The 16,088-nt window shown below is 40.7% G+C and overlaps 1 protein-coding gene across 1 annotated transcript in view; it reads left to right on the top strand.

Annotated features, from left to right (window-relative positions):
* ADAMTSL3 (ADAMTS like 3) overlaps positions 1–16,088 on the top strand; it is a 418,321-nt gene that overhangs the window by 116,130 nt on the left and 286,103 nt on the right. The window contains exon 4 of the mRNA XM_025392622.1: positions 7,137–7,264. Within this exon, the coding sequence (XP_025248407.1) occupies positions 7,137–7,264 (128 nt within the window). The remainder of the gene's footprint in view (positions 1–7,136; positions 7,265–16,088) is intronic.

Below are 16,088 nucleotides of genomic sequence, written 5' to 3'. Positions count from 1 at the left end.
TGAACGAATGCATGTGAGTTCATGAACATCAGTCAGGAATGTGAATTCCTCATGAAAGAACCTAGATAAAATGAGATGCTTTTGAAAAGCAGAAGTGTAGCTCTGCTTGCAATATAGAGGGGGAAAAAAGTAAAAGACTTCATAGAGATATCGAAAGAATGTTGTGGTCAAGCAGATCACAGCAGCAGATGTATTTGATCCAAGAGGCGAAATGCTAACTGAGTGATGATAGCTGGGCTGCTATATTTGACTGGATTCCTGGTCATGAAAGGAAGTGGAGCATCAGTGGGGAAAACACACAGATGTCCATAAGGAAAAAGCAGGCTTTGTCTGGGGTAAGACAGAAAAAGCTTCTGCCTGGGCCCCTTCTTTAAGAAGAAAATAACTTTTATTAGATGTTTTATTGTAAAATCATACATGTTCATTGTATGACATTAAAAATTATAGATGATGGCTGGGCGTACTGATTCATGCCTGTAATCGCAGTACTTTGGGAGGCCTACGTCGGTGGATCACCTGAGGTCAGGAGTTCAATACCAGCTTGGCCGACATGGTGAAACCCTGTCTCTACTAAAATACAAAAATCGTCCGGGTGTGGTGGCACGTGCCTGTAATCCTAGCACTTGAGAGGCTGAGGTGGGAGAATCGCTTGAACCTGGGAGGCGGAGGTTGCAGTGAGCCAAGATCGTGCCACTGCACTCCAGCCTGGGTGACAGAGTGAGACTTTGTCTCAAAAAATAAATAAAAGAAATTATAGGTGAGCCTTGGACACACATGGTTCTCAAAGCCACAGTTGTTCACCTGCAAAATGGGGATAGTGATATCTATCTTAAAGGACTTGTTGAGAAGGTTAGAGAGAAGGTAGGAAAAGTACTGGCAGGCAGTACTCATGCTGTGCATTAATAATGATTAACAGTGCCTGAATGATGTAGGACAAAGTTGTTCAGGTCTTCTTCTTCCATGCTCTGCCTCAGATTCTGGCCCCAGACAGGGTCACAGAGTGATATGATATTGATGGACGCAAACTTGGATTGGGTCCACATAACAACTTACCATATAAAATAATAACAACATGGAATTTAAATGATTACTTGAGACAACCTAAAGAGATGTTTGAACAGGGGGAATTGGGAGCAGCAGCTATACTCAACTGACAAACACAGACATTCACCTGGGTTACAATCAGGCCAAAGATTGAGCTGATATCAGTCAGCTGTATTTTATTGTCATTAACCTTCAGAACTGGGGCTAACCAATTTGGGGCTGCTATATACCTCTTCTCTCAGGAGGCTTACCACCACCATGCAGCCCAAGAATACAGGTTCCACCCTGCCGGACCCAGTTCCTTCTCGTGGCTGATTTCTTCCCTCCCCACAAACCTTTCTGCCTCCTGACATTTGATGACGGTAATTGGTATTAGTTCATATTTTTATTGTAACATTAAACTGTGTTCACAGATTCCAAGTCTGATTAGTTGGCTGCTTACTTGGCATTATGGTCGGCTTACTAGTTTAAAAAGCAGAAATATGCATTAATGGAATGCTGTAAGATTAGAGAGCTATGTCCCGCACGTTTATCAGGGACTTGGGTGAAGACATGGAAGCTGCAGAGCTGAGCACAGTGGCTCATAGATAGGGTGACAGGATCAGGGTTCAAACAGATCTCAACAGGCTGGTATTCTGGGCCAAAACAAACAAGAGGAAATTCAGTAGTGATGAATGTTAACTCTTGCATAAGTACAAATGGAGAGAAGCTGGCTCTCCCATCATTGTTTTGAAAAAGACATTGTGTTTGAAGAAGAAAATAAATTGCTTACCTTTACTGAGATATTCACCAACTGCATTCGTGGAGATGCTGCCTATACTTTATATGTGTTATTTTATTTAAATCTTGTTTGGGTAAAGATTATCATCTCCATTTCACAGATGAGTTTTGGAAAGTTTAAGAAACTCAGAGTCAAACAGCTTTTAACCATTATGTGACGCTGTCTCCAGAGCAGATTCCAACAAATGGGCTGGCTGAAAAAGGAAGGATTGGAGGGAGGGAGAGAAGAAGGAAACTTAGGTTTTATCTAAAGAAACCTGGATCATAGGTGCAATGTATAGTCTGTGTTCTTAGATTCAGTGTTGTATTCTGGGCACTACATTTTAAGACTTAAAATGTGCAAATTTCGATGTGTGCCAAGAGAAAACACAGTTGCAAAGGATCTGGGAACATAGAAGGAACTAGGAGACTTTCAGAAAGCTTGAGAAGGGCTCTTCTGTAGAAGAGGATCAAGACTCTGTCCACTGCTCTAGAGGAATGGAAGCTCCAGGGAAGCAGGTTCTGTTTCACTGCAAGGAAGATGACACAAACATACATCTTCAGCAGTGGCCCAAGTGGTGCTTCATTCTGCTTCAGTGGAGTTATTTCTGAATGTGTGTGTTATCATTACACTGCTAGGATCAAAGGGAAGGGAGCATAACTGGATGGAAATCTGGGATATTATTGCTATTACTCTCCAGAGAAATAATAACAATCAAAAGGCAGAAGGGCTGGCTGCTGGAGACGGCATTGGGGTTTCAAAACAAAATCCAACCATCTTCCTGGCTGAGGAGAGGAGAAAAACTTAAGGACCCCTCTTGAGGTGCCATTCGTGCTCTACTTCAAGGAAAAATATCTTACCTATCCAATCAGAGAAGCCAAATGCTTCCACTATAACATGCCTATTTTAGTTATTTTAGAATCAAGATTCTTTTTTTTTTTTTTTGTAAGTTAAGGTAGAGAAGTTGTGGAAGGAAACCTGATTCTAACTATGAACTGAACAGATGGGATAGTGGGAATAAAAACAAATTAAAACGGTATTGCAAAAACTCTCAACTTTCATTTAAAAATATATATGATGATGTTTTTCAACTTTTCACATTCAACCTTTCGGTATATCGAGTGACAAAATGAAAAATCAATTTCAGCTGTGTATATTTTAAACATTTACCTAAATGATTTGGACTTACCCAACCTAAAAGTCCAGATGAATGTATTAAACTGCTTATTGTATTTTTTGTGAATTAAAACTTTATTTTTTTACTATGTTATAGATAGGACACGGTTATGTTTGGTGACATTTACTATAGAAAATTGAACTGAACAGTGGTCTAATTAGAACAGTAAATAGTATGGGTTTAATTAGCCCCTATTCCTGATGACAGATTTGATCAGTCACCAGATATTTATCCTTTCCTTTCACTTGACTGTTACTGAAATATTGCCTCTAGTAGGACTGCTTACTGTGCTATAAATAGGTAGCTTGGCAAGAAGCCATAAAGCCTGCTGACCAGTGAGACTTGAGTGAAAATTATTGGAAAACCCCCTCTTTGCTTCCAGTCATTATTTCTTCATTTCACTTTTGAAGGTCCTTTCCACAGATCCCTCTTTTAATTTAATTTTTTTTTTTTTTTTTGGTTAGATGAGGTAACTTGCCTAAGGGCTTAAGGAAACCTGTGCAATATCTAGTTCAGTCACATGCTGCAGTTTATTAGTATGTCAGTTTCTTTCATAAACTTTGCTGTTCTCCAGCTTAGAACTTACCTATTAAATTCTGTCTGACTTGAACTTTTTTGTACACCAAGAATATGTGGTTTTTGTTTGTTTGCTTCCTTGTTTTTAATTAAGGTATGATGTGTTTTATTAAGAAAAGACTACAAAATGCAGAGAAACAGCAATAAAAAAAAATATGTTGAAGTCACCCAAATCCCTCACATGTAGAGGTAGCAACTGTAACATTTTAATTAACCTCTCACTCTTCTCCCTATGCATGTACAAAGTTTACATGTATGAAAAATGGTATAGATTTAATATGATTATCTAATGATTGTCTTTTTCCCCACCCCAATATTTTTAAAAATGGAAATTTCAAAAACCATGAAAGTTCAAATAGTAAAAAAACTGGCATTTAACAATTTATCATATTCTGGGGGCGACTAGGGAAAATTAAACGTTCAGTTGAAGTTCATTTCCTGTCTTTTCCCAACAACATTCGTTCCTAGTCCTACTTCCTCCGTTCTTAGAGCTAATTTGCTATGTTTCCAGCCTATATACCTCCAGCCTATGTACGCGTTCTTTTACTAGTATGTTTTACATATATATGCCTATGCCTATAGCTTTATCTGTAGAGAATAGATAGAAAATGATATGTGTTTTTATTTTAATATAATTAAGCCTATCAGTCTTTTCCTTTATAATTTCTACTTTTATTGCTATATATAGGATAGTCTTTCCTATATACAACTATTGGTATAGGTATATACCAAGATTAATCTATTAATCTATAATATTTCTAATACTTTATAGTTTCAGTATTTTAACATAAATTTCTAATGGATCTGGAATTTATTTTGGTATATTCTATGAAGAAGTTATCTATGATTTTTAAAAACACAAAACATGCCGGGCACGGTGGCTCACGCCTGTAATCCCAGGACTTTGGGAGCCTGAGGCGGGTGGATCATGAGGTCAGGAGATCAAGACTGTCCTGGCTAATATGGTGAATCCCTGTCTCTATTAAAAATACAAAAAATTAGCCAGGTGTGGTGGCATGTGCCTGTAGTCCCAGCTACTTGGGAATCTGGGCCAGGAGAATTGCTTGAACCTGGGAGGCGGAGGTGGCAGTGAGCTGAGATTGCGTCACTGCACTCCAGCCTGGGCGACAAAGCAAGACTCCATCTCAAAAACAAAAACAAAAACAAAGCAAACAAACAAAAAGCCCACAGAACATTTGTCATGTTGATTTGTGGTGCTATACTATGTCCTTATACTTGGTCTGTTTCTGTACTCTTTTTTTTAATATGTCCATTTGTTTATTGCTGTGCCAATTCTCTACTCTTAATTGAGACAATTTTCCTCTCATTTTACTTCTTTTACAGTTCTTTTAATTGCATTAAAAAAACTCATAACTTGAGATCTACCCTTTTAATAAATTTTGAAGCATATGGTATAGTATTGTTAATTATAAGTACAATGTTGAAAAGTAGATCTCTAGAACTTTTTAATTTTGCATGGTTGAAACTTAATACCCATTGAACAGTAACTCTTCATTTCCTCATCACCCCAGTCCCTGGCAACACTATTCTACTTTGTGCTTCAATGAGTCAGTCTATGTTAGATACCTCATGTAAGTGGAACCATGCAGTATTTGTCTTTTGTGAGTGGCTTGTTTCACATAGCCTAATGTCCTCAAGATTCATCCATATTGTGGCATGTGATAGACTTTCCTTCTTTTTAATGGCTCCATAGCATTTCATTGTGTGTATACCACATGTTGTTTATCCATTCATCCGTTGATGGACATTTGGGTTGCTTCCATTGTCTTGGCTATTGCAAACATCTCTTTGCGAGATCCTGATTTCAATTCTTTTGGATAAATACCAAGAAGTTGGATTGCTGGATCATATAGTATTTCTATGTTCTTTCACAACTTTTTAGCTTTTTTTTTTTTTTTTTTTTTTTTTGAGACAGAGTTTCGCTCTGTCACCCAGCCTGGAGTGCAGTAGCACAATCTCAGCTGTCACCTCTGCCTCCCGGGTTCAAGCAATACTGGTGCCTCAACCTCCCGAGTACCTGAGACTACAGGCATGTGACACCACGCCCAGCTAGTTTTTTGTATTTTAGTAGAGATGGGGTTTTGCCATGTTGCCCAGGCTGGTCTCAAACTCCTGAGCTCAGGAAATCTACCTACTTCAGCCTCACAAAGTGCTAGGATTATAGACATGAGCCACCGCGCCCAACCTTGCTTGGCTCTTAAAGATATTTATGCCACTATATGAACTTTAGAATCATTTGTTATGTTTCAAAAAATGTTTCTTTGGGGATTTTGATGGGACTTGCTGTAAACTTATAGATAATCTTGGAGAGAAGTAGCATTTTACAGTATTGAGTCTACTTATTCAGGGCTATGGTTGTTTCTTCATTTATTCAAGTATATTTTAGGCCCCTTAATAAAGTTTTGTAACTTAATAATAAGCTTCATTTCTTTTCACGTCTATACCTACATCTATCTATGTACTTTTTACTTGTAATTCCCCCTCTTCTCTGTAGTATTCTGAATTAAGTCATTTGTGGAAAGTCTAGGAGACCAGTTAAACCAAACTGTACTCATAATTGACTCTTTGCTATTTTCTTGGATTCGAAACCTTCATGACTTGGCCAAGTATGTTCGTATGACTTTGTTTTCTTTGTTTTCTATGAATGGAGGTTCCACAAAACCTTATGCAAGGTTTCTTGGGAGTTACCGCCCGTCTGCCTGACACACAAGCAAGCCAGCATTCACTCATGAGCGCTTCTTTTTTTTTTTTTTTTTTTTTCCTGAGACAGAGTCTTGCTCTGTTGCCCAGGCTGGAGTGCAGTGGTGCAATCTTGGCTCACTTTAACCTCTGCCTCCTGGGTTCACGTGATTCTCCTGCTTTAGCCTCCCGAGTAGCTGGGATTACAGATGCGTACCATCACACCCGGCTAATTTTTGTATTTTTAGTAGACGGGGTTTAGGCTCAAGTGGGGTCCCTGCTATGTAAGTTAGAAAACAGAATAATATAATTGATACTTAGCCAACTTATTTAAATTCAGGACTGATAAAATTTCAGATATAATACTGAGCTGAAAAGCCATCTCCACAAAACCTTCTTAAGATGGAAAGGCATGTATGTGTCAACTGATTTTCATATAAACTTGTCTTTTTTTTTTTTTTTTTTAATGCGATCATTCCAAAGCAAAGCACTTTTCGGTAGCATTGGTCTTTGTGAAGACCTTAGAAGATGACTCTGGATTTGGGAGGCTGAGGCGGGTGGATCACCTAAGGTTAGGAGTTCAAGACCAACCTGGCCAACATGGCAAAACCCTGTCTGTGCTAAAAATACAAAAGTTAGTTGGGCATGGTGGCAGGCGCCTGTAATCCCAGTTACTCAGGAGGCTGAAGCAGGAGAATTACTTGAACCCAGGAGGGGGAGGTTGCAGTGAGCTGAGATAGCACCAAGATTGAAACTCTCTCTCAATTAAAAAAAAAAAAAGATGACTCTGGAATAACTGGGGAAGCTTTGGGATATTTCTACCACATTTGTCTAAATTTATTGTGTGTGTGTGTGTTTTGTTTTGTTTTTAACATCTAGACCTCAAGAAACACTCATTCAGATGAAGACAAAGATGGCAACTGGGATGCTTGGGGCGACTGGAGTGACTGCTCCCGGACCTGCGGGGGAGGAGCGTCATATTCTCTGCGGAGATGTTTGACCGGAAGGTCAGTGGTGGCTTCACTTGCTCCTGCATGTGGAATGTGTCAGTGCCTCTGGATGAGTGGAGAGGAGAGAGAACTTTATTTGGCTTTGGAATGTACTGTGATAATGGTATAACATTTCCTTTGTCTAAATATGAGTCAACCTCTGGTTCACATATTTCAGCAGCAATGATCCCGTTTGCGTGGGTGTGGCCATGTTGCGCACAGGACCCAGGAGCACCAGACACTTTGGGCTTTGAGGAAAGGAAATCCTGGCACCTTAAGTCACTGATTTAAAGTTGTCAAGAGTTGGGGCAAGAGGTCAAGTCTTCTGGGTTCTGCCCTTGCGTTGCTGCAACTTAATCCAGTTCTTGTTCATCTATTCTGGGCAACCCATTGATTAAGAACATGATGCAAGTTCTATTTTCACATTTTAGATATGTTTATGTTAAATAGCATTTGCAAAAATGTAAAATCAGCTTATTTTTAAAAACCTGTAAATTTGTAATAAGCCTGTGCTTATCATTGTTTTTGAGACACTGGAAGGTAATTCTTTATGGGACAGTTTAATTCCCAGTCAAGGATTTTGCATCAGCTCTTAGGTAAGACAGAGACCCAGATTGATGGAATCTGACGTTCTAGTCTTGTACAAAAGAAGATTCCAAGATTATGTCAGTCATCTTCAGATTTGGGATATTGTTAGGTAAAAGAGTAAATTGGCCTTTGCCAATTAGCTTCAAGATATAGAGTACAAATGCAGGGAGAGCATATTTTGGCTTGAGCTTGTATTTCATTGAGGTCACTGTTTTACCATACATTAAACAGTGACCAAGTATGTCCTCCAGTTTTCTTGAGACAATGCAGAGCAGGGCAGATGAGGGACTGTACATGTGGCCTTTGAGAAGAAAGACTCACTGGTCTACTCCAAGAAGGCATGGGAGGCTGCTGGAGGTACTATAGTAGCATTCCCCTAGGGTGAGTTCTAACTCAGAGCATGGAAGCTTCAGTAAAGTATTGTAGAACTAAGTCCAGGGATTTTCTTGCAAAGACAAAGTGTTACGTCTGCCTCCCCATATTTCCACCTTGGTGAGGAGATACAGGCCCTGGTACTCTGTGTCATGCTGTGTGGAAGAATGATGGAATATCATGTTGTATTGGGATATATTTATTCTGCCAAGGAGGCTGCAATAGGAGAGCTACACCCTGTGGGCAAGGGGAGGGGACTTTTATTTATTTATTTTTTTTGAGATGGAGTCTCACTCTGTTGCCCAGACTGGAGTGCAGTGGCGGGATCTGGGTTCCCTGAAACCTCTGCCTCCCAGGCTCACACAATTCTTCTGCCTCAGCCTCCCAAGTAACTGGGATTACAGGCACCTGCCACCATGCCTGGCTAATTTTTGTATTTTTAGTAGAGATGGGTTTTCACCATGTTGGCCAGGATGGTCTTGAACTCCTGACCTGAATGATCCATCTGCCTCGACCTCCCAAAGTGCTGGGATTACAGGCGTGAGCCACCATGCCCAGCCAGGGGGCTTCTTATGTAAAGGGTAAGTTCTTTCCCACTGCTGGCCAGCCACATGGGGGAGAAGTTTCCAGCCTGGAAATGAGTGGGGAAGGGAGAACTTTGGCATCTCTTTCCAAACTTCAAGTCTGAGAAGTCTGAATAATTTGCAATTAGTGGTAGGGTTAGAGTGGGAAAGGAATGGAATTTATTTGCATTGGTCTTTTTGTTTTTCTAGTACATACTTGCATTTGTTAAAAACAATTTAGAGGACTATATTAAGGACCATGAATAACCACTTTCATCCTATTGTCATACAACTAAAATGTTCACATATTTATTATTTAGTTCATTTAAAAAATTTCTTTGATTTTGCTTGGAACATAATTTTGCCAAGTGATATATCTCCAGAATGCTTGTGAGTTTCTGTCTTCTGTTTCCTAACTGGGCCCTGCTGTTGATGAAAAAGGCTGCAGGTAAGGAAGGGCAGTTGCTCAACTTCTTCCATCTTTTCCACTCGTATTCAGAAGGGGAGACTTGGGTAAAAGGAGAGGAAAGGGAGGCAGGAGGGTTCTTAGTCGACTTTATTGTTGAGAGCAGGTATTGGTGCTCTCTGTTTGGCAAGTGTCATAAGCTGACTGTTGTGAGCACTTTGATGGATTTTCTGAGAACTTGCCTTTGCCCTCCCAAATTCCCTGGGATTTCTTGCCTCCAATTCCCTTGAAATGTGCTATTCACAACACTTTGTCTTGGTAATATTGCTCTTTCCTCAGCTCTGGGACTGCTAGACATGCCCCCAGCTTCTCCCTATTTACATGTGCTAACCCCTCTTTGGAATGTACTGTGATAATGGTATAACATCCTGGTAAGTTCCTAAGACAACCACATGCTGGCACTCATGCACGTGCCCACATCTGGTTCACAGGAAACCCTCATGTAAAGTTTGCTAAACAAACTCTTCAAGTCCAGGGAGCCAGTGCTGCAACACCTACTCTGCTTACATGGGCTGCTGCAGCTGTTCTGTCAGCCCTTAAATTTCTCAGGTGTGAATTAAATACCAACTGACTGTTGGCGATACATATTGAACTCTTCAAGTGGTATCCTTAACATTTCTTCCTCTTGATTTGGGGTTAGCAGACTGAAGCCCTCATCCCTTCTCCTTGATGGAGTAGAATGAGAGGTAGGCTCATAGCATGCCTTTCTCAATGAAATCTTCAGAAGTTCTTCCTGTAAGTCTCTGGCTCCAGATCCTTTTAATTCCCTTGATGTGGGTAAGGAGTTTAACGCCAGTGAATTAAACTAACGCATATCCTGCCTTCAAGGTTCTTACATCTAAAGAGACAAACAATAAACAAGTAAATAATCAAATTATATATAATTAAAAATCATGTCACTGGCCAGGCACGGTGGCTCACACCTGTAATGCCAGCACTTTGGGAGGTCGAGGCAGGAGGATCACCTGAGGTTGGGAGTTTGAGACCAGCCTGACCAACATGGAGAAAACCCATCTCTACTAAAAATACCAAATTAGCTGGGTGTGGTGGTGCATGCCTGTAATTCCAGCTACTTGGTAGGCTGAGGCAGGAGAATTGCTTGAACCCAGGAGGCGGAGGTTTCAGTGAGCCAAGATTATGCCATTGTACTCCAGCCTGGGCAACAAGAGCGAAACTCTGTCTCAAAAAAAAAATATATATATAGTATTAAGGTGATGCATAAAATGGTCAGGGAAGCCCTCTGTGCTGGGGCATGTTTATGCTGAGACCTTACTGCTAAGAAGAAATCAGTTATGTGATGGGAAGGGTTATGAGACCAAAAGAGTTCAAATAGTGGGAGCAGCATATGAAATATCCTGAAGCAGGAAATGAAAACAGCTTTTTATGCCTGGCGAACAATTAGATAAGAGTGAGCAGAATGGGCAGTGCCCTGCTGACTGCCACTGCAGACAGAGCCTTGGTGGGCACAGAGTCAGCCAGCATCCCACCCTGGGCTAACACTGTGCAGAGAACAGTGGATCCTGCCCCACCCTGAGCAACTACTCTTGCTTGTGGGGCACACAGAAGGCACTCAGACCTGCACCTGCCAGTGCCCTGCCCCCAAGCCAACACCACCTCCAGCATGACTGTACACACAGTCACCAACAGGGGCCTCCCACCTACCGCCAGCTGCATTGCCTCCACCACTGTGGTGAATGCCTACAGGGAGGCAGGACCACCTGAACCTGCTAGCACTCCACTGTAGTTGCCACTACCTCTGCTGCTGGTATGTACAAATGAGGATGGATCCCGTTGTCATCGTGCTATGAAATGCTTTGGCTGACATGAGCCATCAGAGTGTAATGACCAGCAGTCCAAAAACACCTTGGCCCCCCAGTGCAGTGGATTCCTAACATCAAGGAGCCAGAGAACAAAATGGGGGCCCAATACAAGTACCCCAGAATTAGAACATCCAGTCCAGGTATTGGGAGCTGAGTGTTGGCCCCCTAAAATCTTTAATAAATGAAGCCAGTTGGCTGAATCCACCTTTATACTAGAATCAAACCCTCAAGGTCATAAAAAAAAAAAAAAAAAAAAAAGGATAAAAGAAACAAAATTATGGAAAAAGTCAGCAACCTCAAGGATTAAAAGAAGATAAGCCCACAAAGATGAGAAAGAATCAGCACAAGAACCCTGACAACTCAAAAAGCCAGAGTGCCTTCTTTCTAACAAAAGACCACGTTGCCTCTCCAGCAAGGGTTCTGAACCAGGTTGAGGTGGATGAAGTGACACAGAGTTCAGAATACGGACAGAAATGAAGATCCTAGAGGTATAGCAGTATGTTGAAACCCAGTCCAAGGAAGCTAAAAATCATTATAAAACAATACTGGAACTGGCAGACCAAATAGCCAGTATAGAAAAGTATGTAACTGAACTGAGAGAGCCAGTATAGAAAAGTATGTAACTGAACTGAGAGAGCTGAAAAACATCCTACAAGAATTTCATAATGCAATTGCAAATATTAATAGCAGAATAGACCAAGCAGAGGAAAGAATCTCAGAGCTTGAAGACTGGCTTTCTGAAATAAGACAGACAACAATAGAGAAAAAAAGAATGAAAGGAATGAACAAAACCTCTGAGAAATATGGGATTATGTAAAGAAACCAAATCTATGACTTATTGGTGTTCCTGAAAAAAAAGGGGGATAATGGAACCAACTTGGAAAACATTTTTCAGGATATCATCCATGAGAACTTCATGGATGAACCCAACTAGCTAGAAAGGCCAACATTCAAATTCAGGAAATGCAGAGAACCCCAGTAAAATATTTCCCAAGAAGATCATCCCAAGAGATATAGCCGTTAGATCCTCCAAGGTTGAAACAAGAGAAAAAAAGTTAAAGACAGAGAGAAATGTCAGGTCACCTACAAAGGGAAGTCCATTGACTAACTGCAGACTTCTCAGCTGAAACCTTACAAGTGAGAAGAGATTCTGGGCCAGTATTCAACTTTCTTAAAGTAAATTCCAACCCAGAATTTCATATCCAGCCAAATTAAGCTTCATAAGTGAACAATAAATAAGATCCTTTTCAGACAAGCAAATGTTGAGAGAATTTGTTACCATCAGACCTGCCTTATAAGAGCTCCTGAAGGAAGCACTAAATATGGAAAGGAAAGACCATTACCAACCACTACAAAAACATACTGAAGAACATAGACCAGTGACACTATAAAGCAACTACATAAAGAAGTCTGCAAAATAACCAGCTAACATCATACTGACAAGATCAAATCCACACATATCAATACTAACCTTGAATGTAAGTGGGCTAAATGCCCCAATTAAAAGACACAGAGCAGCAAGCTGGATAAAGAACCAAGACCCATTGGTATGCTTGTCTTCAAGAGACCCATATCACATGCAGTGACGCACATAGGCTCAAATGAAGGGATGGAGAAAAATATACCAAACAAATGGAAAACAGAAAAAAGCAGAGGTTTCAATCCTAGTTTCAGACAAAATAGACTTTAAACCAGAAAAATTTTAAAAGATGAAGAAAGGTATTACATAGTGGTAAAGGGTTCAATTCAGCAAGAAGACCAAACTGTCCTAAATATATATGCACTCAACGCAGCAGCACCCAGATTCATGAAGCAAGTTCTTAGAGACCTTCAAAGAGATTTAGACTCCCTCAGAGTAATAATAAAAGACTTTAACACCCAACTGACAATATTAGACAGATCATCAAGACAGAAAATTAACAAAGATATTCAGGACCTGAACTCAGCACTGGATCAAATGAACCTGATAGACATCTACAGAACTCTCTACCCCAAAACAGCAGAATATACATTCTTCTCATTACCACATGGCACTTACTCTAAAATTGATCACCTAATTGAAAGTAAAACACTCCTCAGCAAATGCAAAAGAACTGAAATCATAAAAATCAATCTCTCAGACCACAGCACAATCAAATTAGAAATCAAGAGTAAGAAAATAACTTGAAACCATACAATCATATGAAAATTGAATTAACTGCTTCTGAATGACTTTGGGGTAAATAATGAATTTAGGGCAGAAATCAAGAAGTTATTTGAAACTAATGAGAACAAAGATACAACATGTGAGAATTTCTGGGACATGGCTAAGGTGATGTTAAAAGGGAAATTTATAGCACTAAATGCTCATATCAAAAAGTTAGAAAGATCTCAATTTAACAACCTAACATCACAATGAAAAGAACTTGAGAACCAAGAGCAAACCAATCCCAAAGCTAGCAGAAGACAAGAAATAAATCAGAGCTGAACTGAAGGAGACTGAGACACAAAAAAACATTCAAAAGATCAATGAGCCGGGTGTGGTGGCTCACGCCTGTAATCCCAGCACTTTGGGAGGCTGAGGCGGGTGGATCACCTGAGGTCTGGAGTTTGAGACCAGCCTGACCAACATGGAGAAACCCCATCTCTACTAAAAATACAAAATTAGCTGGGCATGGTGGCACATGCCTGTCATCTCAGCTACTCGGGAGGCTGAAGCAGGAGAATCACTTGAACCTGGGGTGAGGGGTTTGCGGTGAGCTGAGATTGTGTCATTGCCTTCTAGCCTGGGCAATAAGAGCGAAACTCGATCTCAAAAAAAAAAAAAAAACCAATGAATTCAGGAACTGGTTTTTTGAAAAAAATTAATAAAATAGATAGACTGCTAGCTAGACTAATAAAAAAGCAAAGAGAGAAGATGGAAATAAACACAATCAGAAATGATAAAGGACATATTGCCACTGACACCACAGAAATACAACCATCAGAGATTATGAGCACATCAATGCACATAAGCTAGAAAATCTAGAAGAAATAGATAAATTCCTGGACGCATACACCCTCTGAAGACTGAAGAAATCGAATCCAGGAAGAAATCAAATCCCTGAGCAGACCAATAATGAGCTCTGAAACCGAATCGTTAATAAATAGCCTACCAGCCAAAAAAGCCCAGGATGAGATGGATTCACAGCTGAATTCTACCAGAGGTACAAGGAACAGCTACTACCATTCCTGTAGAAACTATTCCAAAAAACTGAGGAGGAGGACTCCTCCCTAACTCACTCTATAAGGCCAGCATCATCCTGATACCAAAATCTGGCGGAGACACAACAAAGAAAGAAGACTTTGGGCCAATACTTTTGATAAACATTGATGCAGAAATCCTCAACAAAATACTGACAAACTGAATCCAACAACACATCAGAAAGTTTATCTACCACAGTGAAGTAAGCTATGTCCCTGGGATGCAAGATTGAGTCAACATATACAAATGAATAAACATGACTCATTATTTAAACAGAACTAAGCCGGGTGCGGTGGCTCACACCTGTAATCCCAGCACTTTTGGAAGCTGAAGTGGGCAGATCCCGAAGTCAGGAGATTGAGACCATCCTGGCTAACACTGTGAAACTCTGTCTCCACTAAAAATACAAAAAAATTAGCCGGGCAGGGTGGCACGCGCCTATAATCCCAGCTATTTGGAAGGCTGAGGCAGGAGAATTGCTTGAACCCAGAAGGCGGGGGTTGCGGTGAGCCGAGATTGTGCCGTTGCACTCCAGCCTGGGCGACAGAGCAAGACTGTCTCTGGGAGGCTGAGACAGGTGGATTACCTGAGGTCAGGAGTTCAAGACCAGCCTGGCCAACATGGTGAAACCCTATCTCTACTAAAAATACAAAAAATTAGACAGGTGCAGTGGTGCGCACCTGTAATCCCAGCTACTCAGAAGGCTGAGGCAGGAGACTCGCTTGAACCCGGGAGGCAGAGGTTGCTGTGAGCTGAGATTGTGCTACTGCACTCCAGCCTGGGTAACAGAGCAAGACTTTGTCTCCAAAACAAAACAAACCAAAACCAAAACCAAAACAAAACAAAACAAAAAACAGAACTAAAGACAAAAACCACATGATTATCTTAATAGATGCAGAGAAGGCTTTTCATAAAATTCCACACTTCTTCATGTTAAAAACTCTCAATAAGGCTTGGCATGGTGGCTCATGCCTGTAATCCCAGCACTTTGGGAGGCTGAGACAGGTGGATCCCCTGAGGTCAAGAATTCAAGACCACCTGACCAACATGATGAAACCCTGTCTCTATTGAAAATACAAAAATTAGCTGGGCGTGGTGGTGGGCACCTATAATCCCAGCTACTTGGAAGGCTGAGGCAGGATGATCACTTGAACGCAGGAGGCAGAGGTTGCAGTGAGCTGAGATTGTGCCTTTTAGCCTGGGCAACAAGAGTGAAACTCCATCTCAAACAAACAAAAACAAACAAACAAAAAGACCTCTCAATTAAATAGGTATTCAAGGAACATACATCAATATAATAAGAGCCATCTATGACAAACCCACAGTCAACATCATACTGAATGGGTGAAAGCTGGAAGCATTCCCCTTGAAAACCAGCACAAGACAAGGATGACCTCTCTCACTACTCCTGTTCAGCATAGTGCTGGAAGTTTTGGATGAGGCAATCAGGCAAGATAAAGAAATAAAGAACATTTAAATAGGAAGAGAGGAAGTTAAACTGTCCCTGTTGGTAGATGACATATCCTATATCTGGAAAACCCCATAGTCTCAGGCCAAAAGCTCCCTAAGCTGATAACTTCAGCAAAGTCTCAGGATATAAAATCAATGTGCAAAAATCATTAACATTCTTATACACCAGCAGTCAAGCCAAGAGCCAAATCAGGAAGACAATCCCATTCACAGTTGTCACACACACAAAATAGAATACCTAGGAATACAGCCAACCAGGGAGGTGGAATATTTCTACAAGGAGAACTACAAAACACCACTTGAAGAAATCAGAGATGACACAAACAAGTGGAATAACATC

Source organism: Theropithecus gelada, chromosome 7b (genome assembly GCF_003255815.1).
Source record: "Theropithecus gelada isolate Dixy chromosome 7b, Tgel_1.0, whole genome shotgun sequence".
NCBI lineage: Eukaryota > Metazoa > Chordata > Mammalia > Primates > Cercopithecidae > Theropithecus > Theropithecus gelada.
This window is presented reverse-complemented; position numbering and strand designations above follow the sequence as displayed.